Below are 24,052 nucleotides of genomic sequence, written 5' to 3'. Positions count from 1 at the left end.
CTTGCCCAGTATCATCAGGATAGAAATAAACACTTTGAATGTTCACCATCAGTTCCAAATACGAAGAAAATAATGATTCCCACAATAACTCAAAACACAATGCTCACATCCATAACGGTGTACTTCATTTCCAGACTATAAGCTATCAAGTGGACTTGGCCAAAGACAAGGTTGAAATCAGTTTACATTTACCTAGTTAAGTCAATACTGGGTGGACTTACAAATTTTATTTCATTTGCATTCACAATAAAATCAAAATGCTAGCTGACTGTGCAAAGAGTCACTGTTTACAGCCACAACTGGAGGGAGAGAGGTAGGAAAGCTTAAAGGCAGCAGGTTTAGCTTTAAGGTGGTAGTTTCAGCCCTCTTAAAATGACCAATAACCATGTACAATTATGGGAAATCTGGCCCTAAAGACAATCATGATCAATCCTCTATAGATTAGGGCATTGAATCCTGAGTAGTTCACAAACACACACAAAATTTAGCGATTACTTTATATATTAGCTTTAAAAAGTTTCATGCAATTGTGAGTTTTAATGCAGCACAGTTCCTTAAAATTGTCAATATTGTTTCCTTAATGGAACTAGTGCATTCCTAAAGACACATGCATTTTTACAAATTCTTACTATTGGCTTTAACCGAAAAATTGAAGGCATTTTCCTCTGGAAAATATTTAAGTCCCAGAAAACAAAACTTCTTGAGAATGCCTACTTAAGATGAATTTTTTTTTTCAGTTTGTGCAACCTGCTGGCTTTTAAAAAGGGTGAGTTTCTTTGGCGTCAAAGGAAAATACAGGAGACATACAAATCTTCACAGTTGTAAATGAACAAATGAGGGTACACACTTCCTGGAAGACAAATCTCACTAAGAGCATGTTTACTAAAAAATCTCAGTCGGGGGGACCAGAAAAGGCTATAAAACGTTTTTAAGAAATTTCAAATCAATTCACTGTGTAACAATTTCAGTAACAAATATCTTTATACAATCTATTTAAAAGCTAGGTCCTTCCCCTAGCATGTTAAATCATTTTATTTACAGAAATGTACATACAAAATCTGATAATTGAGGTATTAGAAAAGTGAGATATATTCATACATCAAAGAGGTACTCATGAATATCCATCATAACTGAAAATGAGCTTATTTCTCAGCATTATAAAAATGTTACATTACAACCCCAGCATTCTTTACATGTCTTTAATTAGTAGAAAATAGATTTTGGCACTTGGGCAGTCCGCGTTATTCCTGGGTCTTTTCATATGAAGATAAACACTGATTGCCATTAATAGAACCTGTGCTTTGAGCTCTTCCCAGCAGCGCTAACTGGCTGTCCCAAGCCTGGCACCGCCTGTGGCCAGGTGTTTCCCATCCCCACTCCTGCCCTTCTGATGAATTACCACTTACTAAATAAATGATCAGCTAGAATCAAGGATGACACACCATGGCCAGAGAACACAGCAAAATTAACCTGGCTCTCTCAGAAACAAAAATACCTGCCCTTGCATCAGCATTAATGATCTTCCAAAAAGAAGAGTAAATAATACACCTCCATGTTCCAGTATAACCACCGGTTAAACGAGAAATGACCAACCTCATTGAGAGGTGAAAAGATTTCAAATTCACCTAAAATAACAAATTAACTTTAACTTTGTAAAATGTTTTAATGCTAAAAAGCTATGGCAGTCTCCTCAGAAACCCATTTTTGGCAATTGAATCTCTGCATCTCTGCAACCCAAAGAACTTCCAAATAATAAAAACTAAGAGGGCTGCTTTTCTCAGAACGCCTACGTCTCAACGCGGGGGCAGGGAGAGGTGCTGTCAGCCATTGTAGTAATAATGAGATTGATTGTCAACATAAACAGTACAGCTACCCTCTTTTTGCTCAGAGACAATTTTTAATCATAATCCTATTTCATATTTCAATAAGTTAGTATGGTCTTAAAAATCCTATTCAAAAAATGCTTTCCTCAGTTATTACTGCTTAAATATTATCTAAAGCTATGCTGCCCAATACAGTAGCCACTAACCACATATGGCTATTTAAATTTCAATTGAAGTTAAAAATTCAGTTCTTCAAATCATACTAGCCATTCTTCAGGGACTCAATAGCTACATGTGGCTATCGGCTACCACAGTGGAGAGCATAAAGAACATTTCTTTCATAAAAAGTGCTACTGGATAGCATCGATCCGAAGAAAGTGCAGTGTGCTATGTGCTCGTGCGATTTTTCAAACTCATTTTTTAAAGTATCACTATCTCTGGGCTACAGGTTAACAGTGATCTCTGTTCATAGGTGTGAAAGACCAGTGCCAATCTGCTGGTCCTCAGAATTTATTAAGTATTTCGAGTTCCATGTAAGGCCCAAGTAAAACATGAACTCAGCAAATTCACAACATGACATAAAAGAACAAAGTGAAGATTCGGCATGCACGATGAAAGTAATTTCGCAGTCATATGACTAAAACAGACCTCTTCCTTCCACTGGCATCCATAAACCTTTAAATACAAAAGCATCCCTAACTACCATTTAAAGCTTCTCACAAGAACAGGGCAAAAAGCCCTTTAGATATTGCTCTGGTGTGTTAGCAAGGGGAAAAAAAGCATTACTTAAGTACAAACAAAAACATAGTAAATTTTAAAAACTGCCTTGGAAATTAATTGCTATGGAACAAGGACAAAAACCCCCCACAAGTTTTGGTTTAATGTATGCAAAAATGCTCTCCTTTGTATTGATATCTGACACGAGTTGACTAACTTTGAATACTTTTAGGGAAATCAAGTTCATGCTGTTATTTTCAAATTTGTCAGAACACAAAGTAGAGAGAGAACAATTGCATACAGATCACTTCTTCCAAATAAGTCTTGGATGAGGCAGAAAGTGGGGAACAAAATAGATTGCTTGGGTTTTTTTCTTAGTAGGTAAAACAACTCAATCATAAAATGCACACAGCTGTATCTAAAAGAAAAATGCAAACACAACTTAACCATACTTTATTTGACTGCATCTTATTCAGACAGCTTGCACATTTCAAATCCCATTAAATCTCTCTCTCCAAAAGGATACGGGACAATAGAAGAAAATTATGCAGCAATATCCAGTCATCAAACAGCAGTCCAAAATTTTGAGATACATGTGATATCTTATAGATACTCAACTCATATCTGACGTCAATATAATTTATGGTTATGTTTTTACAAACCTGAAAGCCCTGTAACATTATAGCACTCATTAGTGATGTCATGGTGCACTGAAAAGTAACTCTGATGTGCTACCGATTTGCTTTTATCTATGCTCCTGGAAAGTGATGAACTTCATGATTTCTAGACACCATAATAAATATACACATCCAGTCTTACACATGTCAGCCAATACTATAACACAGGGCAAGATAGTTAAAACATGTGACAAACAAATTCCTTTACATAGATTTGTCGAGCAAGTGGGGAGGGTAATTTGGGGAAGAGGCAGAAAATATTAAAACCAATTTCTTAATAGTAATTTTTTTTCTTTTTTTATTTTGCTGGCTTCAACTTTGGAAACTACTGTCTGATTTTTGACCTGTGGACTTCTCTAGAGCAGTTTCATCCTAACATAAGGGAAATATAATTAGCCCACACATCAAAATGGTAGTATACCCGTTAGCTTCTTCAATACTAACATATATAGCTTCATGGTAGCATGTATAAAAATGTTCAGCAGTACCAACTGCCAAACCAGTGTCAGTGGATAGTACAGTCAGTCTTAAAGAGACAGCACCCCATTAAAAGAAAGTTGCACCAATTTTGCTCAGTTTTAGCCAAGTGAACTTACTCTATCAATTTTAAATGGAATTGTTTTAAGATTATATAAGAAAAATGAAAGCCCAATATCAAAAAATAATGTTTGATGTTCCTTCAACTGGAATGGAGACAATTTTGGTGCTGGCTTATCAAGCTAGAGATTAAAATTTTGCATACCCAATTAAAGACATAAGGTAGACACTGATACTCAACACACTCCAGTTGAACAATACAGTGACCATTTGACTTTTTAGTCACATGGTTAAGGTCATGTTTACAAACACCCAGATTCAGCAAAACTTGGTCAATTCTGGGGGAAAAGGTCAGTAGAGATGGTTTCATTGACAACCTGCCAAAAACATAATGGTTGAACTGCAAATCTAGCATGTATCTACTTTAGAACTGTTCCCATTAGTGAGTCAAGCAAATGCATGTTTATAACAATCATTACCTAGGAACCAGCAAGTCAAATATAAAGTGGTGAAATAAAATTTGATAACATGAATACTGAATTGTTTTATTTAGTTCAGTTCCCTCCATATTAAAAATAACTAAAGCATCACTGATTGGCATTCCTCTAAATGCTAGAGCCCAAATGAAGTTTAACTAAAAATACACTGAATATTGTGTGGTCATCATATTTTTAATGTAACCAGTATTCTGCCCATTAAACTTTCAAGAGCGATATAAAATGAAAAGAAAAAGTTTTCTTTAAAAATAAGAAACTATAAATATAAATGATCCCACCAGCAGGAAGATTTTATTTTCACCAAGTCTGTGTATCTTTATTTTAAAGGTACTTGTTACCATGTTCACTTTCAAGACACTACACTGAGCAAGGAGCAGCTTTCCTTTAAAAAAAAAAAAAAAAGGCAACAAACTTTCCTGAAAGGGGGCTTTTACCAACTGTTAATGGAGGTAGGGTTTTTTAAAATACAGTAATTATAGCCATAAAATAAAATTCAAACCAAATCCTAGAAGCAGAAGTAAAGCATATCCAAATTCAAGAAAAAACAACAGATTCCTACAAAACATTTTTCACAGAGAATGAATTTTTTTTTTTATGGGTACCTAGGTTTTCCAGTTACATAAATTATCCATCACAGTTTTCCTGACTCAATTGAAAGCAATTAACTTTAAATTTTATTACACTGCACAGATTGGCCAAAAGACAATGTAACTAAGGAACACAGTGACGGCAATTAAGAAAACCCATAGAACTCATTCCAAAAAAAATTTCCATTTCTCCCTTTTGCTTTTCTGGGAACAAAGCAAAGCTCCCCCAAGAATTTGCTCAAATAAGTGAAAAGAAAATAAAATCAGTTTAAAACAGATACAATAAACCTTGAAATTTATTTCCAAGACCAAGAACGAAAAGTGAAACACTTTTAAGAAACGGAAGCAACGTGAATCCAAATCACCTGGGAAAAGAGGTCCAACTACTTTGTAAAAGCTGTTCTTCACAGCTTAGCAATAATTGATTAAATAAAATCATACCAATTTACATTAATTTTCTATCCTTTTCCAAAAATTCCCTCACAAAAAAAAAAAGTGCATCCAAAACCCAGCAATTCCCGGCTCCATTAACTTTTCTCATCCCTTTTGAGCCATTTCTCAGATTTTCCAAGTAGATTCAACTTCTTACTGTAAGGAAAGAAGGGACTTCTAAAGTAAACCACTCTGCCACTCACCTGGAAAAAGTATCCAAATTATAAAAATCTGAAATAATTTATTATCAAATTTAGAATTTAAATAAAAACAAAAAAGTTTGCTTGCAAAGGCCTTAAAGAAAAGGAAAAGATAGCATGCATTCAAAAACTAGAGATGAAGACAAATATACTTATCTACACAGGCACTGGCAGACGCGATTTAATTATCTTTACTCACTGTAAGACACACCCGACCCTACATAACATTTTATTCATTCACTAATCACTGAGGTACCAATATTCAAGAATGGAAAATTTAATATTGGAAAAATAAAACCTAAAATTGAAGCTTTCTCCCATCCCCTTCAGAAAACTATGGCAGGTTTCATGTGTAATGTTAGTATACTCAGAGAATTTTACAATCTACGTTGGCTTTTTTAAGGAACAAAAATCATGTTCCACTTACTGGTTCTGTGATAAAACAATCACTGTGTAAATAACATTGTCAGCAGACTTTGCAAATAAACAAATCTTGGCTATCAACTGGCACATTTTGTTGGTACCAAAAGAACTCTCTAAGTTTAAAACAATCTCTTTTAATTCAGAACAAATGCGCCATGCCAAAGTGCAACAAATATTGTGCGACACTCAATGAGACACCGACAGATAAGAGCTGCATGGAAATTACTAAATCCACCTGCAAAGCAATTCTGTACAAATTGCATTGCATGCAAAGGTCAATTCTGCGTGGTTGGACAGTTGTTCCTCGATGTCAGTTTCTCAACGCAGCCACAATTTAAGTCGCAGTGCATCAACTCCATTTAAATAGTATCTGAACAGCCTCTTATCTCGAACAAAACCAAGATTTTCATAAAGTTTCAAAGCAGACTTATTGGTTATTTCTGTTTCCAAAACAACCTGCAAAAAATAAGAGAAAACTAAGTTACAACTGTATATATTTGCAAATAAAATTTGACAAATCACTTACAAAATAAACAATTAGATCAAATACTTAAGAAAAATGTCAGATTTAATTGTTTTAAAATTGATGCTGGAAACAATAAATTAATGATGTACAGAAAGAACCCAGAAAAACAGTCACCAAAATTTTAATAGTAATTATCTCTTGGGGCAAGAGGGGGTGGGAACACTGGGGACATTTTCTGTTCTGATTTTTGTGATGTTTGGAATTTTTAGCAATGAGAATATGTTTTACACTAAAATAAAGATGAATTATTTCCTTGTGGAGAAAAGTAGTGTGATAAAAAGATGAAGGAAAAAAAAATCAACAACCAAAGAAAACAAACCAGTACTTAAAACTACTCAGACCGACCTCCAACTCCTATATTTTCATTAATTTGACATCATTTACCCTGGCAACAACTACCATATTTGTCTCGAGTCTAGACCAGAGCCTGCAAACTACAGCCCTTTGGCCAAAAGTGCCTACTGTCTGTTTTCGTAAATAACGTTTTATTTATTTTTTTTTAAAAGATTGGCACCTGAGCTAACAACTGTTGCCAATCTTTTTTTTTTTCTTTTTATTCTTCTCCCCAAAGGCCCTCCCCCAGTACATAGTTGCAGATTCTAGTTGTGAGTGCCTCTGAGGGGTTGTGCTATGTGGGAGGCTGCCTCAGCATGGCCTGATAGCTGTGCCATGTCTGCACCCAGGATCCGAACCGGCGAAACCCTGGGCCGCCGAAGCAGAACACACGAACTTAACCACTCGGCCACGGGGCCGGCCCCGTAAATAAAGTTTTATTGAAACACAGCCATACTTATTTGCTTACATGGTATCTACAGCTGCTTTCTCAATACAAAAGCCAACTTGAGAGGTTGCAGCAGAGACCTATGGTCCACAAAGCCTGAAATATTTACTATCTGGCCCTTTGCAGAGAAAGTTAGCCAAACCTAGACCAAAGGCACCCAAACTGGAGTGTACCTGGAGGACTTGTTAAAATACATTGCTGAGCCCCACCCCCAAAATTTGAGTAGTTTGGGTGGGGCCCAAGAATCTGCATTTTTAAAATGCCCGGTGATGCTGACGCTACTGGTTGGCAGACTGCATTCTGAGAACCTCTCTCTAGACATTATCGATATCAACACTTAACAGAGGAACACATAAAGTGTTAACTACTATCCGGGTGTTTTTTAATATTACTGAACCAATGGTCCTGACAATGAAGAAATGATACTTTTGAAAACTGATTTTCTTAATTTCTACCTTCCTCTACCAAAACATCCTTTATGCCATCCTCCAACTTTTACATATATAGCTCTATTTGCCCTTCTTCTCAACCTCCCTTATTGAGAATTATCAACACAGTGAGCCACAGTTACTATTGGGATGTCATAGCCCTTAGATGTTTGGAGTGGGAGACAAAAGGGCAAAGCATAATCAAACAAAGGTCCCAGTGAAGTCTGAGTCTCTTCCTGTTCTCTCTCAAGCTATCAAACAACCTGACAAGAATTCAAGCAACAGATGTAAATAACAAAGACTATACCTCAACTCACGGTATCCAAAATTGAGCTCAGGATCAACTCTTCCTCTATAACTCCATATAACAGTAACAAGACCTCCATCCCACCAATGTCTCCAACTTGAAACCTAGAAGTCATCTTTGAACCTCTTTCCTCTCCACCCCACCTACATACATCCAAGCACTGAGTATTTCAATACTTTCTCTTAAATCTCTCTCAAATGGATCCTCTTCTTTCTATCCCCATTGATATCACTCTAGTCCAAGCTGCCATCAACTTTCATTGTAATTACAAGCAGCTCCTAACTCAAAAGTTCCCATTCTCTATGTTATTAATTCCCTACTTAAAACCATTTATTGACTCTCTTTTTCCCACAAGATAAAGTCCACAATCTAAAGATAATCTAAAGAGACCCAAAACACCCTTCAAGATATGGCCTCTACCTAACTTGCCAACTTGACTTTCAGTCTCCCCCTTTGCTTTCCATGATCAACACTAAGCTTTCAGTTTCTGGAACCCACCATAATCTTTCCCACCTTAGACCTTTCATAAGTTGCTTTCTGTGCCTGGAAGAATGCTCTCCCTATCCTCCCTGCTTTTGGCCTTAGCTTGTCACTTCCAGACTGGGTGGAGTGTCCCTTTCCTTTCATACTACCCTGCAGCACTCTACACTGCTCCTCATTCACCTATACTCTCATACAATATTTGATGAGTTTGTCATCTCTCCTAGCTGGTGAGTTCAATAAAGGCAAGGATCGATGGGTATCTCCTTCACAGCTCTTTCCTCTACACCTAACACACTACCTGACACACAGAAGGCTCTTACATATTTGTTAATTATATACATCCTAAGCACTTTTTATTATATTACATACATTACATAAATATTAAACAAAAGAATTTTCAAGCTTTTAAATGACCAAAGTACTTAAAGAGAAAGCATCACTTTAAGGCAACTATCTATGCAATTAACTCACAAAACCAAATCACACGCTAAATCCAAACTTTTAAAAGATCTAAAAACAAGTAAATAATAGTTCAGGAACAAAGGAAAATATTCCTAGGAAGGCCTTAAATAAAAGTTAGACAGCAAACAAATTGGTTTAAGATAAGAATAAAAAGTCAACAATTTCTCTTTGCTCTTAAAAAAGTGGAATTTAAATTTTAGTAATGTATGCCGTCCTCCAGTCTGGAACACCCAGTCTGGTGACTACAAGATTTCAGTTTTGAACAATTCTCTTGGGTACTTCCTAGAATTCTGTTTTAGGCCAGCACCTAATTACAGCTAAAAGGTTAAATTAAAACAATTCATATAAGAAGCAATAAAGATGCAACAACTCAAAACTTGAAACTGATTTCATAGAAATGAAAAGGTGATGGTTTAAGGAAATAGCTAATATTTACTGGAGGCTTACTAAATAATATGTACATTTTACATGCATTTGTCATTATGTTACTTTCACAGTAACCCTATGAAATAGATATGATTATCTCCAGTCTACCAAGGAATGAAACTGAAGGCCACCAGTAGATGAAGGACAAACCAGGGGCCGGCCCGGTGGCACAGCGGTTAAGTTCCCACGCTCCGCTTCTCAGCAGCCCGGGGTTCGCCAGTTCGGATCCCGGGTGCGGACATGGCACTGTTTGGCATGCCATGCTGTGGTAGGCGTCCCACATATAAAGTAGAGGAAGATGGGCACGGATGTTAGCTCAGGGCCAGGCTTCCTCAGCAAAAAGAGGAGGACTGGCAGTAGTTAGCTCAGGGCTAATCTTCCTCAAAAAAAAAAAAAAAAAAGGACAAACCAGACTCCAAATCTGAACCAGAACTTAATAGTATCCATTCTTCTTTACCTCCCCAGTCGTTTCCCAGAGTAAAACAAGACAGCAAATGAGAGACCTATCCTACTTACAACATGATAAAGGCAATCTAAGTCCACGTTCATTAATATTTGGCAATCTAAAATATTCAAAACACATCTGAGGAGAACTATGGCTACATAAATACACACTTGCGGTCTGGTAAAGAGTTGGATTCAGGTTTGTTGGCACCCTAACAGATTAATAAAATAAAGCCCAATTACATAGAAAAAAATTACACAAAGGGATAATCTTGGTTAAAATAAAAAGATTTTCTTGGCACACTCACATTTTCCAAACAAAGAGATCATGTATTCATATTGACACAACAGAAAATGCCAGAAAAAAGTAACTACTTTTTAATACATAATTATTTAAATTCTTAAAGATATATTAAAAGAGAATCTGGGTTTATACTGGAAATTCACTGTAAAACTATTCTTTTAATCCACATCATGGGAGTATTACATAGGAAGCCAAAGGATAATGAGGTTATTTTGGTCCTGAAGAAACTTGGCAAAGTTGAATTCTGCTTAACAGAAAAAAAAGGATTACACTGAAGTTCCACGGATTCTCTTAGCAACAAACCATTGTCAGGATAAGCCAAACCATCACTGTTTAGAAAGCCTTTTTTAATATTGGAGGCTGGAAGATCCTGGAGGGAGGGCAGGCTTGTTCACTGCTAGAACCCAAGCACTAGTTCATTATCTGACACCTCACAGGCTGTACACTGATACTGCGGAATGACAATTTTATTGCTCTTTATAACATCCCTTTAAGATCAAATTACCATGATATTGCAGAGACAAAGAGATAGACTCTAAAAAGTTAAATGACTTGCCTACAATCACACTACTATACTAAGTGACAGAAGATGGATCTAGAACCCAGGCTTCTCATATCCAGTTCTTTAATTAAGCCAAACTACTCAACCAAATACTCTTACAGCTTAAATAACTTTTTTTTCCTGCTTTATCTCCCCAAATCCCCTCTGTACATAATTGTATATCTTAGTTGTGGGTCCTTCCAGCTGTGGCATGCGAGACGCCACCTCAACGTGGCTTGATGAGTGGTGCCATGTCCGCGCCCAGGATCTGAACCAGCGAAAACCTGGGCTGCCGCAGTGGAGCACGCAAACTTAACCACCGGGCCACGGGCCCAGGTCCTAAATAACTTTATTTTACTGTGTTCTTATTGTTGCACCTGTGTCTCACAGCCAAAATATGTTTCCAGTGAAACTAAAAATGTTAAACATAAATTATTAAACACAAAAAGCTTAAAAGTCATCTTGTACATCATGATAAATTGTATGTTACTTTGTTAACATGTTAACAAGCTTATCACCGGTTATCTAAATAAACTAGGCCACTGTTGGTGGGAATGTAAATTGGTACAGCTGCTATGGAAAACAGTACGGAGGTTCCTCAAAAAATTAAAAATAGAAATATCATATGATCCAGCAATCCCACTTCTGGGTATACATCCAAAGGAACTGAAATCAGGATCTCAAAGCGATATCTGCACTCCCATGTTCACTGCAGCATTATTACAATAGTCAAGATATGAAAGCAACTTAATTGTCCATCAACAAATGAATGGATAAAGAAAAAGCGGCATATATACATGACGGGATATTTTTCACCCTTAAAAAAAGAAATCCTGCCATTGTTACAACACATGGATGAACCTGGAGGACGTTACACTAAGTGAAATACATCAGACATAGACAAACACTGCATGATCTCACTGATATGTGGAAACTAAAACAGTCAAACTTAGAGAAGCAGAGAGTAGAACTGTGGTTGCCAGGGGTTGAGGGAAGGAGGAAGTAGAAAGATGCTGGTCAACTAAAAATGTGTTAAGGTCACATACTACACACAAATTCCATTAAGAAATTTTGATTCCAGTGTATTTTCATCATATGTGAGTTAGTTTTGAGTATTAGTTTTGAGAGTTACTATCATGGTAATCATACCTTAAATCTAAAAAAAAAAAAAACCTTTGAAATTTAAATTTCCAGAGATGAAGATTTCAAGAACATCTACAGCTTAAACAGTAAAGCACTGTTCATCAAGCTAATCAATCACCTGTCCCCTTCTAATTTATTTCAGAAGAAAGCACAATAAAAGTAAATGGTCACCATGTGGGTTCATTATTTTAGGTACACAAATCCTACTTTAAAAATTACATTTTAGAAAACTTATTCATGCTATTTGTATGTATTTTTCTTACCATTTCTAATGTAAAACAAGAACCCAAGCTGCTCGTCCTGGTAGCCACTACACAGTTTGGCAGCCAGAGCATGCGGGGGCATAACCAAATTCAAGCCAGATCAGCAATATGGGTAACGCATTTCTTATTCATGAAGCAATGAACCCACTTGTTTTGTTTTTTTGAGGCTGTAACTTTTTAGTCAGCTTCAAAAATATAGAAAAGGAAAAAGATCTTGAGCTACGCTGTTTTAACAAGTCTAATTCTGATATAAAAAGTTAAGAAAGTCATAGTAAGGCAAAATAAAAATATCTATTAGACCAGGAGAGTACATCATTATTATATGGGCAAAAACATAATCTACATTTCGACTCTGTGATTACTAACTTTGGTTTAATTTACTCTGAATTTATCTTAAAATGACAAGTGCCAACCAAGAGCAATATAAACATGACTCAAGGTCACAGCTAAATTCTGCAAACAAAAAAGAAAGTAAAAATAGACCGGATGTACATGGTAAGGCTTCACACAGATTTCCAAATGCTTCTCTGTTAATACGTTCATAGATTTAAAATTTTTTCCTTTATAAAAAAAGCAACACAACCAAAATAGTAGAAAATGTAATTTAAAACCCTTCTCAAATGTCTTTCTGACAATTTGCCAAAATTTAACACTTTAAAAGAAAGGAAGGTTGGCTTAACTTAATGAAAGTAAAATAACATTAACTGTTTTATAATTGGTCATTGTATTCTTAGAGAATTATAATTTCAAAGTTTTCCTCAAAACAATGAATTTTATACAAGACTGTTTTTACATACAATTTTGTTTTTACCAAAAGGTATTTTAACAACTTAGTTAACCCTGCAGATACTTTTTTTTCATCTTACTATGTACAAAAATAACTAAGACAATTGCTATTCCTAGAAAGCTTATAGATCTGAGAGAAAGACAAGCTAACAAAGTTAAAAAATTCCAAAGTGCTTTAAAAAAGAAAAAGAAGGAGAGGCCGGCCCCATGGCCAAGTGGTTACGCCCATGCGCTCTGCTTTGGCGGCGCAGGGTTTCCCAGTTCGGATCCTGGGCACTGACATGGCACCACTCATGAGGTCATGCTCAGGTGACATCCCACATGCCACAACCAGAGGGACCCACAACTAAAAAAATATACAACTATATATTTGGGGGGACTTGGGGAGAAAAAGCAGGAAAAAAAAAAGAAGATGGCAACAGTTGTTAGCTCAGGTGTCAATCTTTAAAAAAAAAGGAGGAGAAATACAGATAAGATGTTGGAAGCATAGAACTAATCATTCAACAAGTATTTATGAATCATGTACTCTATCACAAATGCCACACTAAGTACTAACAATACAGCAGTTAAACAGGAAAAGGCATCTCTGCTCTCCTTAATAGCTAAGGCACAGACTCTGAAGAAGCAAATTTAAGCAAAGTATTACAAAAAGGGAAGTCAAGAAAACCACAGAAGGTGCGACTGCTTCTGTCCAGAAGGGTTAAGGAAAACTTAAAGGAGTTGGTGATATTTGAATTGAGTCTTAAAGACTGAGAAGTATTTTAGTAAGCAGAGGAGGACCAAGAGGCTACCAAGTCTAGCAAATACATCAGTGAGAAAGCAGTTACACTGAGTTGGTGGGGGGGGGGGGCGGGGGGGAAGAAACCAAACTAAATGGGATGAAACAGTAATATAAGGAAGTGGAACCAACAAACACACTACTATCAAAAATTAGAAGGGAAAAGGGAATAGAAGAGTTTGTTGCTTATATGGTTTAGAACTCAATGAAAGGGAGAGTGAAAGCCTTATGAAAAAAACAAGAGTTCTCTGTCTCTTCATACAGCAAATCCTTTATCTGAACAATGTGGGACACAGATAACTTAAACCACGGAAGAGTTCTCTAATCCAGAGGCAGAGCTATCCAAATTGCAAAAACTATCCATTTAAAACTGTACAACAGGAATAAGTTCATGGAACTACCCCCATTTCAGCCTAAGATTTAGTAACATTCACTGCTTCAAAATTAAGAAAAATGAATCAGAATTAGATTTTTAGGCCCACAATGAAAAAAGCATTTCTACCATAAAATGTATCACTAATTTGAGACTAAAACAATATAACCAAGATCTCCATATCATCCCTCAGAACTTTCAAAGAAAAACCAACACTATTTAAACATTTGACCAGTTAAGGTAAAGCACACAGCCTGTCTCCTAGGTAGCAACTACAGTAACTCAGAAAAGGCTTAACCCTAAGAAACATGACACTCCCTGCTCTTAACACCCCTGTTCACTGGGAACCACCCTACTCACTAGCAGAAGAGGATCAAAACATGGTCTTACCATCCCAAAGATTTCCCTAAACTGTCAAGCAACTTTTGCGAAGCCTGACTTCCCTCTTGATTAGCTGACTAAGCCAATGTGGGTATGGACCAAACATAAAGACTTAAACTCACGAACGCATGCAGTACAATTCTATTCTACAAATTTTAGTTATCAGCCATGTAAATGATCAGGGTCATTGCACCTTTTACTTTTTGATACTACAAGCTGTGAACAATATGACATCCCTCACCATGTGTGAATTATTTTATTTGGAGTAAAATTAAATATCCTTAAATCCCAGGCTGACTTCTCTGTGCTGCCCAGTATGTCTGTAGGCCTTCTCATACAACCACCATTTAGTATGATCTGTCAGAAGACAAATAACATGAACATGGAACATCAGAATACTCTGCAGTAAATCTCTGTATTCCAACATGGAAATGTGTTCATGAGATAGTTAAATGGCAAGAATAATTATTGCAGAATAATAATTATGACTTCATTTGTATAAAAAAAATTACACATTTGCACACAGGTGTGCTTAGAAAATGGGAGGATGCATATCGAAAGATTAATAGTAGCTATAAGCGGAAAGAAGGATGAAGAGTTGAAGAGCGTGAGGACACGGAAGAAGGGACTTTTGTATCCCAAAATACACACATACACGATGGTTAATGATAGTGTATAAATTGTGTACCAAAAAACCCGACTTTTGAAAAAAGTAACCAAGTTACTTATTGTTATCAATCTGCTGAGGAAAAAATTACCTAATTTCACTTATTTTGAGAACTCTCTAAGGCACATTTGCCCTCCAACTTAATGAAGACAACTGTCACTCATACTGCTCACAAAATTACTAGCACAACTTTGCTCCTCCTTAGTCCCACGGCTATATTAAAGAAATCTATACTTCCCTGGTTCATAATTATTCCCTTCCACAGTACACAGTAGTAAATCTTAACAATCTCAACCATCACCCCTGTTTATTGAGCACCTATCATGTGTAAAACAGTGCTGCAGGATACGAAGAAATTATACCTGCCCGTCAGGCCTTACAAAAAAGCTAAAAAGAGAAGCTGCTGTTAGGTAAATCTACAGATAGCTCTACATATAAAAAGTCGTCGTCTTCTTTCCCCCAAGCCTTATCATTATTTAATGCTGAGAGATTTTTTTCAAGTGTGAAATGTCCTTCATCTGGGCTGACAGTTGGCCCATAGTAAAAAAAAAAAAAAAAAAAAAAGTTATTTAGAGAGAAACTAAGGCTAATATGCAAGTAAATTACAATAAGGTTTGTAATAAGAGCTACCTTAAATGACTTAACTGATAACAAATCCTCTGAATACCAATTTACTGAAAATGTCTAAGAATTCACCTTTACATTTTGTCACAGAACAAATTTTAGCTTCCATTATCATCTTAAAACTTGTTCTGCGTCAAAATTCAGGTGTTTTTAAATGGCATATAATTTTCACTACAACCTGCATTTGTATAAAAATGGTCTTCAATGAAATATGCAGTACAATTTATTACGGGATATTTATAAAAATACCCAGGAAACTACTCAGGATAAAAGGTCTCAAACATTTAGAAAAACTTACCTCATCACAGTCTCCTTCAACCATGGCATAGATAGCTTTCTTAACCAAGTTAGTACCTAGAATATAGAACTGAGTATTAATGAAGGAAAAATGTGATTAGTTTCTTAAAAATACCTAAATTATGATATTCATAACAAGCATAGAAATGTCAAATGCTGGGTTCTACCTTGAATGCAGACACACAAATTATCTCAAATTAAATGAGAAAAAATTTAGATTATAACTGAGAGGCCAACAGAACCGACACATAGCAATATAAGTTTCCTCTTGAAGGACCTACCTCCTGACATATCCCTTTTCCTCAGGTGCAATTATTTGCTCCAGAACAAGGCAAGCTATGGTATGGTCTGAGCAACCCAGGAATTCCTTGAGCTGGCCAGCACTCACTGCGTGACTCTTGAGCCAATCTTGCCAAAGATCACACCAGAACTGCTGTGACCCAGAGTGGGCTCAAGCTACTGGGTGGGTTCCTACAAACCCTATAGTGAGCTTGGGCACACGAAAGTCTGGCACTCCCAAATGATGTCAGTGGTGTGTCTGTAAATGTCTAGAAAAACGTATCCTAGTTTAGGGTCAGACATATTTGGTATATCAAAGGGAAAACAACTGTCAAATCTGATTTGAAGAGAAGAAAGAATCCAAGTTTTTGTAAGAAATCTCTTAATTTTCAAACTATGAACACAACCAAGCACGAATTACATGGGTCAACGTACGCCTGAGGGCCAGGATGCAACCCTCAAGCCACTGGTTTCTGCCCTCTAAACTAGCCAGACAACTGCCTATCACTTGCCCTAAGTCCTTATCAGCTCTTTTTAATCCACAGACTCAAACTTGGCTTATATAACAAGCCCGATTCATTAAAAATCTCAGTGGTAAACTATAACACTCTAAGAAAAGTTGGTTAAACCTAATGTATTAAATAAACCTATCCATAATGATTTCTTATGACATCTCAGATTGTATCAAACAGTCTTAAATTGGACAAGAACAAAGTTAAAAAAAAACAAAACTGCTAGTAATTAAATCCTGGTACAGGCATCAAATCTTTCATGAGTAGTTCCTTAGCTTCAGTACATCCCAGAATTTGACATGCTCAGACAAGTGATTGCCTACCTGATCCTCCATCTTGAACAAATCGCCAGGAGGTCCTAGACACTGGCATAGTGGTTTTTAACCAGGCTTACATTACAGTCACCTGGGGAAGCTTCAGCCCTACTTCTAACAGGACAAACAAGATTCTTAGGGGTAGGAGCCTGCACATTTGCTTTTAAACCATTCGGATGATTCTATAACCATTATAAACCATGAGTATAAGAGTAACTGAAAATAAAAGGAAGACCCAGGAAAGAGAAGAGTCTGGGAATAGTAAATAACAATTCTACTTTCTCCTGGTACTCCCTGAAATGCTAATAATGTTTGATGACTAGTACTAAATAATAGTAACAATTTCTCCATAATTTTGCCTTGATTGAGGTCCACTTAACCCAAGTATAGACAGCTGCTTGAGGGCTGTGACGAACTGCCCTAACAATGCTACTAAAAACTGCAGTAGGGGCCGGCCCCGCGGCCAAGTGGTTAGGTTCGCGCGCTCCGCTTCGGTGGCCCAGCGTTTCGCTGGTTTGGATCCTGGGTGCAGACATGGCACCACTTGTTGGGCCATGCTGGGGTGGCGTCCCACATCGCACCAACCAGAGGCACTAACAACTAGAATATACGGCTATGTGCTGGGGGGCTTTGGGGAGAAGAAAAAAAAACATTGGCAACGGTTGTTAGCTCAGGTGCCAATCTTCAGGAAAAAAGAAAACTGCAATACTTACTATAATGGAAAGCATTTTAAATTTGATTAAAAAAATGCTTGGAAGTGAAAACTATCACCTGCTACTTGTTAGAAAGATAATCTCTCAAACAAACTAATAATGAAAACAATTCATCTTGAAAACACTTTGAAAATACTTTGAAATAAGAACAATTTTCTTCCTTAGCTTCATGCTCATTTCTACGTATTTATATTTAAGTCTTTTGTTTCAAAAAACAAAACTGAAAACAACTCATGCATTCTTTTAGTGACGTAATATTTTCCTTACCAATGCCATTTCTCCTGTATTTGGAATCCACAGCTAACATGGCTATATAACCTCTGCGGAACATCTTTTTGTGCATATCCAACTTGCAAACGATGGCACCTACACACTCCTCCCCTACCATGGCCTTGAAAATAAACAAACAGTTATGAAGAACAACGTTGCCAGCAGGTCCTGCACAATTACCCAGGGAAACAGCAACCAACAACTGGTCAGCATTTTTGAGGGAGGAAGAGATAATAATGAGACTTCTAGCAAGAGGGCAATCATGGAAGTTTCAGAAATCTAAATCCCACAAATCCTTCAAATGTTCTAGTTTTAAAGTCTTCAACATTCCTGAAGACATGAATTTCTCATGCTTATTATCAAAGTCTAGGGGGAAAAAAAGCAAGATTTCCACAAGGTAAACATTCAACTGCTTAATAAGAGGTGCTGATAATTAATTGCAATAAAGACCTACGTGTTTAAGATTTGGGAAGGGTGAAAATATTTTTCTTAAGAAAAAGTCTATTCATGAGGATACGATAAAATTTTGTGAAACCTGCTTATCAACAGAGTACCATAAACTTAAATTTAATAATAAAGTTTTAGTGAAAAACAGATATGACATAATATTTATACCTAAACAGTAGAGTTAGATTTTTCAGGTGGGAAAAAAAAAAAATGTTTCTAAGCTATTCCTTAGATCCTATCCAAGGGGGTTTTGTTACTGAAGGACTACAAAGACTAGATATATGATGGTATCATTTTTAGGACACTCCTGAGAATGTGAATTATTGTCATAAAGCTCACAGAATATCTAGAACTCAAAGTCAGAACTTCATATTAAAACAAAAAGCTTTAATATGACTTTACAGAGCTATTTTAATAAAAATGTACAGCTTTCCAGAGTTACATGTTACATGTTAAATAAATGCTAATCATCCGCCATTTCCATTAAGATTTCCAGTGTTGTCACTGAAAATGTTTTTAAAAATTCCATCACTGACAAAAAGTTCTAGTATTCTGGTAAATATAAATAGGGCAATAGCTCCAACTGTTTAATAACGAGTCAGCCAGAAATATTTGTTTGCTGTTAAGAGTCCTCATTAAAAAAAGACGAATACTTCAAATTATCTTTTAATAAAATTAACTTTTCAGAAGAAACTATTTCAACAACAAAAATGGGGAATGGGTTAAAAAAGAAGGAAAACCCAATTTGTACTTACTACCTACTTTAACTTGAATTTGTTGTGACTTTCTTTAGTTCGTCATTCTGTAAGTTGATTAAAAGGTCTTTAACTGTGGAGAAATCTTTTAGGCAAGATAATTCTAATCCATTTCACACAAACTTAAACTAGGCCAGAAAAATCCTTTTGAAGGGACATTAAATTCAACAATCCACACTACTTCATTTCTGTTTTATCACACAATCCAAAACTATTTGGGGCCAATAAACATCTAATACTGTTATTTCCATTTCCATTCACAAATAAATCTGGTTCTTTCAAAATTCTTTTCAAAACGAAAATTTCTTTCTGTATTAAGACCGGAAATATACACAAAAGTTGCCTGGCTGAACAATTCAGTTTTTTCTGATTTGAAAATAACTCACTTCAAATGTATGTGTGTGGTTGTGTTGTGTGTGTACACCACCAAATGGTACATTAAAAAATTTCTGACCTGACCACATAAGCCAGGGGAAATGCTATCCATATAAATCTGACACAAAACTGTAGGACCACTACACCTCATAGCTAATAAACCACCCAAAAAATTAAAACCACTAGACACAATACAACTGGACAATATTTTCAAATTGGATAGGAATTTCAAACAAATCTTCTTTGTCCTTCGATCAAGAAAGTAATAAGCAAAGTATTATATTAGTTCACTCTTGGACCGTACTGATTTCTTCCCAATTAAGGATCTGTAGGAGCAAAAATCAAGTTCTATCCATCATTTAAAAATAAAAGCCCAATACAAGATACTGTTTAATAAATAAAACGTTGGTAGTGAGGAAGGCCAATGCTATATTTTTTCCCAATAAACTGCTGATGAATATACACTTACAAGAATCACTAAACTGCCTGTCAATTTTTCCAAATAAAAGCTTCTGCACATACATTTGTAACTCATGATATTAAATATGTTCTTTTTCAGAGATGTGAACTGAAGAATTCCCGGCAAGATCAAGATTTAACTCTACAAAGCCAACTGCTTGTCAATCTATATAACTTGAAAAATATAAATTGTGTCAAATACAGATTCCCAAATTCCAGAACACTACAAATACAAAAACAGCGGAAGCAGGAAAGTTAAATTTAGAATAAACGGAAGTACTATAGTACATCAATAGTAAGTTGAAGAAGTTCAAAAAGGCACCAACAACTGAAAATACCTTGAACTCAAGAGGTAGAGACAAATTAGTTAAGTACAGAGTAACTGACAGCTCCTCCCATTTGTATAGTACTGTTACAATTATTAGGAAGAGTCATAAGAAACCGTCACTTTTGTTAGTCAAATGTGGTCAAGTACTGGCAATTTTCTAAGGTTCAACCTCATATTCCATTTGATCTATTACAGGTTACTCATGGAAACCAGAAACATTCTGGAGGTTTCTAATCTCTTGAGATTGATATTTGTACGGACAAGTGTCCCTTGGCGAAGCATAATCTGGTGACGCAACGATCTTTGCCGAATGGGTCAAGGGTATGTCATTTTCCAGATTCTTGTTTCCATAATGAGAGGCCAGGAGACCTGGGTTCAAACTTTACCACTCTGCCACTAAATATCTAGAGATTTAAACATTTTAAGTCACTCTGGTCCTTAATTTTTTTTCATTAAAAAAAAAATAAAGTTGAGCCACATTACCTTTAGGATCCTTTACAGTTCTAAAACGATGTGATTTAAAATAAACATACACACTTATATTTCTTTTAAATTAGTTCTTATGGGAAATTCAAATTTTTAAAAAGCCAATAGAAAGGCCCCAGTTCTAAACGGCCTCTGGTTGTTTAACTGTTGTTTTATGCTCAATACCTCCAGATTCATACTTGCACTAGTAAATCTTACAGGTCAACCACTTGTACATATTCAGTGTATAGATATTTCGAATTTAATAGTAAACTGGCCATTAAGGGCTACAGTACAAATTAGCTGATGAATTTGGAGGAGTTTATGTAAAACCAAAACTAAAGTTTACTAACAAGTTTAGCAGAGTCTAAATTGGTAGACAAGGTGAGAGGCCTAGGTAAAATCACAACTCACAAGCTGACTAAATATCATATATACACACTATTTTCTGAAATTAACAGAAATATATGTATATACTATTTCAATTTAAACTGTGACTCAGTTGTATGCTTTGTGAGTTAACTTACAACTAAATCAATCTAAAACTTTTAGCAATTACAGTGGCATTTGATATGACATTTATAAGTACTATAAAATCACTGACATAGACATGACTCAGAACTTCTGTTTTGATACAATGATTAGAATCCTGTAAGAGCAGTTTTGTAGAATATAAAATAGTTCCTACAGTTTAAACCAACATACCAAATAGAAGTTTAGCAAAGTAAACAGAAAAATAACTATCATTATCAACAATACTGATGCTCTATTTTCAAATTACCACCAAACTATGAAATCAAAAAGACAGGTTTCTAAAGTATTGTCAAAATGTCTTACAGGGAATTACTAAATGCAACCAAATGAATGCTAAAACAATAAAAAATGGTAGTGGCTTTTCCTTCACATATCATGAAATACTCCTTAAAAGCATACTGCCTTTCTTCAGTAGAAAGTAGAAACGACGTGCGTGTGAGGATGCGATGCAAAGCACACACCTGTAGTCACTATTAAGTGAAAGGTTTCACCCGGACTGAAATTGATGAATATCACTGGGAAGTAACTACTGGTAATGCTACTAGTATGTAAATTTTAAAAAATCATTCAGTTTGTTTGGTAGTCAAGTCTTTCCTGCTTGCACATAAGTCAAAAATTTTTGTGAATTATGCTTCACACAAGCCAGTGTTACCACTAGTATTTAGGCATATCCATGAGCAGTTTCTCAAAAAAAAAAAAAAAAAAAGACCAGGAACAATTTCACACTTAGTTTCCTACATTCCACAAAAGGGTATTTTGTTCAAGTTTCAGGAGTCTCAGCCACCAGAAGTGTTAGTAGCGCCTTCTGCAATGGAGCACCAGAAAGCAGGCTGGCTACAACTGTTAATTGTCCTGTTGAAGTAAAAGGAAACAATCTCCATAATTACGGCATGTGTTTGTAAGATCTGATTCTCCAACGTGGCCACGGCAAGTCTACTGACAATCACGTTCACCAAAACATGTTTATGCATACACTCTTCCCTGATTATGTCTGTAATTGAGAGATTAATAAGGCCTGTATCCGAACAGAACCATGTTCAAATTAAATGAATGCAAAGTGCTTTGAGGATGAGGGAGGGTAATTAAAGACGGTTAAACATGATTATAACTCAATGTAAACAGGATACAAGACCCCCAACACGATATCGTACAGGCTTGTTGCATTTACATCAGTATCACGTCAACCCGGATCGTGAGGCTTACCTTCAAAACAGTTTCCCGCAAGAACTAGGAGTGGGAACACGCACTTTACAGCATAAGGTACTACGAAATGCAGGAAGCATCCACTGCCACTCAGCCCTCACACTCCCTGCCCTGCACGGCCTGGATCTCGGCTGGGTTCACCCTCTTTCCATTCCATCCACTTACCAAGAAGCACAGCTGTGGCCAGTTGTGGATAAAATATCTATAGGTATAAATGGAGTAGGGTTCAGACAGATCTTTGGTGATCAGTCTCATGATATCGGGCATTTGCAGCTCGGATTCATATCGGACATAGCGTATCGTCCGATCCTCCCCAGGCTCCACCTCCCGGCCTGAGGGGCTTCTCAAACTGCAGCCGGCGGCCAGGGACGCAGCCAGCAGCCGCACCTGCCCGCCGTCGTCCTGCTCCCGCTCGGCGCCCCCCGCCAGTCCGTTGCGGGCCGCCGCGGGGCCGCTCGCCGCCGCCTCGGCCGGGACGGGCAGCGCAGTCCGTGCGCGACCGGGGAGGCAGCGCGGGGGGCTCTCGCCGGAGCGCACGCCGGGCCCCGGGGTGGCAGTCGCTCTGGGGCCGCCGGCGGCCGCCGCCTCCGCGGCGCTCAGAACCTTGCTCTTGAGGGAGGCGGCCGCCCGGAGGTGCCGCAGTTCGGGGCCGATCAAGCCGTTGAGCTGCTGCTGCTCCTGCGGCGGCGCCGGGCAGCGGAGGCACGGGCGCCGCGGGGCCGCCGCCTCGCCGCCTTCGTGCTCCTCGTCGTCCTCCTCGTCCTCGCTGCAGCAGGCGAGGGCGGCCCCCGCCGGGAAGGGGCAGCGGGGCTCGGCCGCCGCCGAGGCCGGCGGTGCGGGCGGTGGGAGGAGGCTGCTAGGCCCAGGCGGTACCTCCGCCATCCTGGAGGCAACACAGACCGAGAGGGGAGGCCATGAGAGCCGGCCGGCGAGCGCGGCGCCGGGGGCGGCGGGGCGCCGCGGGGGGAACAAAGGCAGAAACCGCCCCCCGGCGGCCCCCGGTTCCGCGCCCCGCGCTCGCCAGCGCCGCCCCGCCGCCCGCCGGCCACCGTCCCCGTCCGCCCGCGCCCTGCCGCCAGCCCTGTCACCCGCGGCCCCTCCTCGTCCCCTCCGCGCGCCTCACCCCGCACAGGTCCCCGCCGCCACTGCCGCCACTCCTCTTCCCCCTCAGCCGCCGCCGCCGCCGCCTCCACCGCCGCTGAGCCTCTCACTCCGCCGCCGTCGCCGTAAAGCGCCTCGGCTGTTACCCCGGGTAAAGTTTCCTGGGCCGGGCTTTACGACACTTCCCTGCCTGCCGGCTGCCGGCCGAGGGAAAGGGGCGTGGAGGGAGGTGACCTGAGCAGGGGCGGGGACGGAGGTGTCTCCAGCGGGCTTGGGGGCGGCCGCGTGCTAACGGGTGGGGCTGCGGGGCTGTGAAGTTGCGGAGGGCTTTGCGGTGGCCCGCTCCCACCGCGCTCCGGTCGGCTCTGGGGCGCTCAGCCCGCCGAGCTG

At 38.2% G+C, this 24,052-nt stretch overlaps 1 protein-coding gene across 1 annotated transcript; it reads right to left on the bottom strand.

Annotated features, from left to right (window-relative positions):
* Positions 1-2,959: 2,959 nt before the first annotated feature.
* NAA30 (N-alpha-acetyltransferase 30, NatC catalytic subunit) lies at positions 2,960-23,820 on the bottom strand. The gene is made up of 5 exons (XM_044773643.2): positions 23,685-23,820; positions 22,727-23,444; positions 17,993-18,116; positions 15,909-15,964; positions 2,960-6,349 (listed from the first exon to the last, which is right to left on the bottom strand). The coding sequence occupies exons 2-5, from the start codon at positions 23,441-23,443 to the stop codon at positions 6,212-6,214; spliced, it is 1,035 nt and encodes a 344-aa protein (XP_044629578.1). The 5' UTR covers position 23,444; positions 23,685-23,820; the 3' UTR covers positions 2,960-6,211.
* Between the last annotated feature and the right edge of the window lie 232 nt (positions 23,821-24,052).

This window comes from Equus asinus, chromosome 7, assembly GCF_041296235.1.
Source record: "Equus asinus isolate D_3611 breed Donkey chromosome 7, EquAss-T2T_v2, whole genome shotgun sequence".
NCBI classification, from domain to species: Eukaryota; Metazoa; Chordata; class Mammalia; order Perissodactyla; family Equidae; genus Equus; species Equus asinus.
The sequence above is the reverse complement of the archived record's forward strand: the minus strand, read 5'-3'. Positions and strand labels throughout refer to the sequence as shown.

Excerpts from the sequence above, each read along its gene's own strand:
- NAA30 (XM_044773643.2), bottom strand. The coding sequence starts at position 23,443 with ATGGCGGAGGTACCGCCTGGGCCTAGCAGCCTCCTCCCACCGCCCGCA. Across the intron at positions 18,117-22,726 it reads GGCCACAGCTGTGCTTCTTG|GCCATGGTAGGGGAGGAGTG; the intron begins GTAAGTGGATGG and ends TTTATTTTCAAG. Across the intron at positions 15,965-17,992 it reads ATACAGGAGAAATGGCATTG|GTACTAACTTGGTTAAGAAA; the intron begins GTAAGGAAAATA and ends TCTATATTCTAG.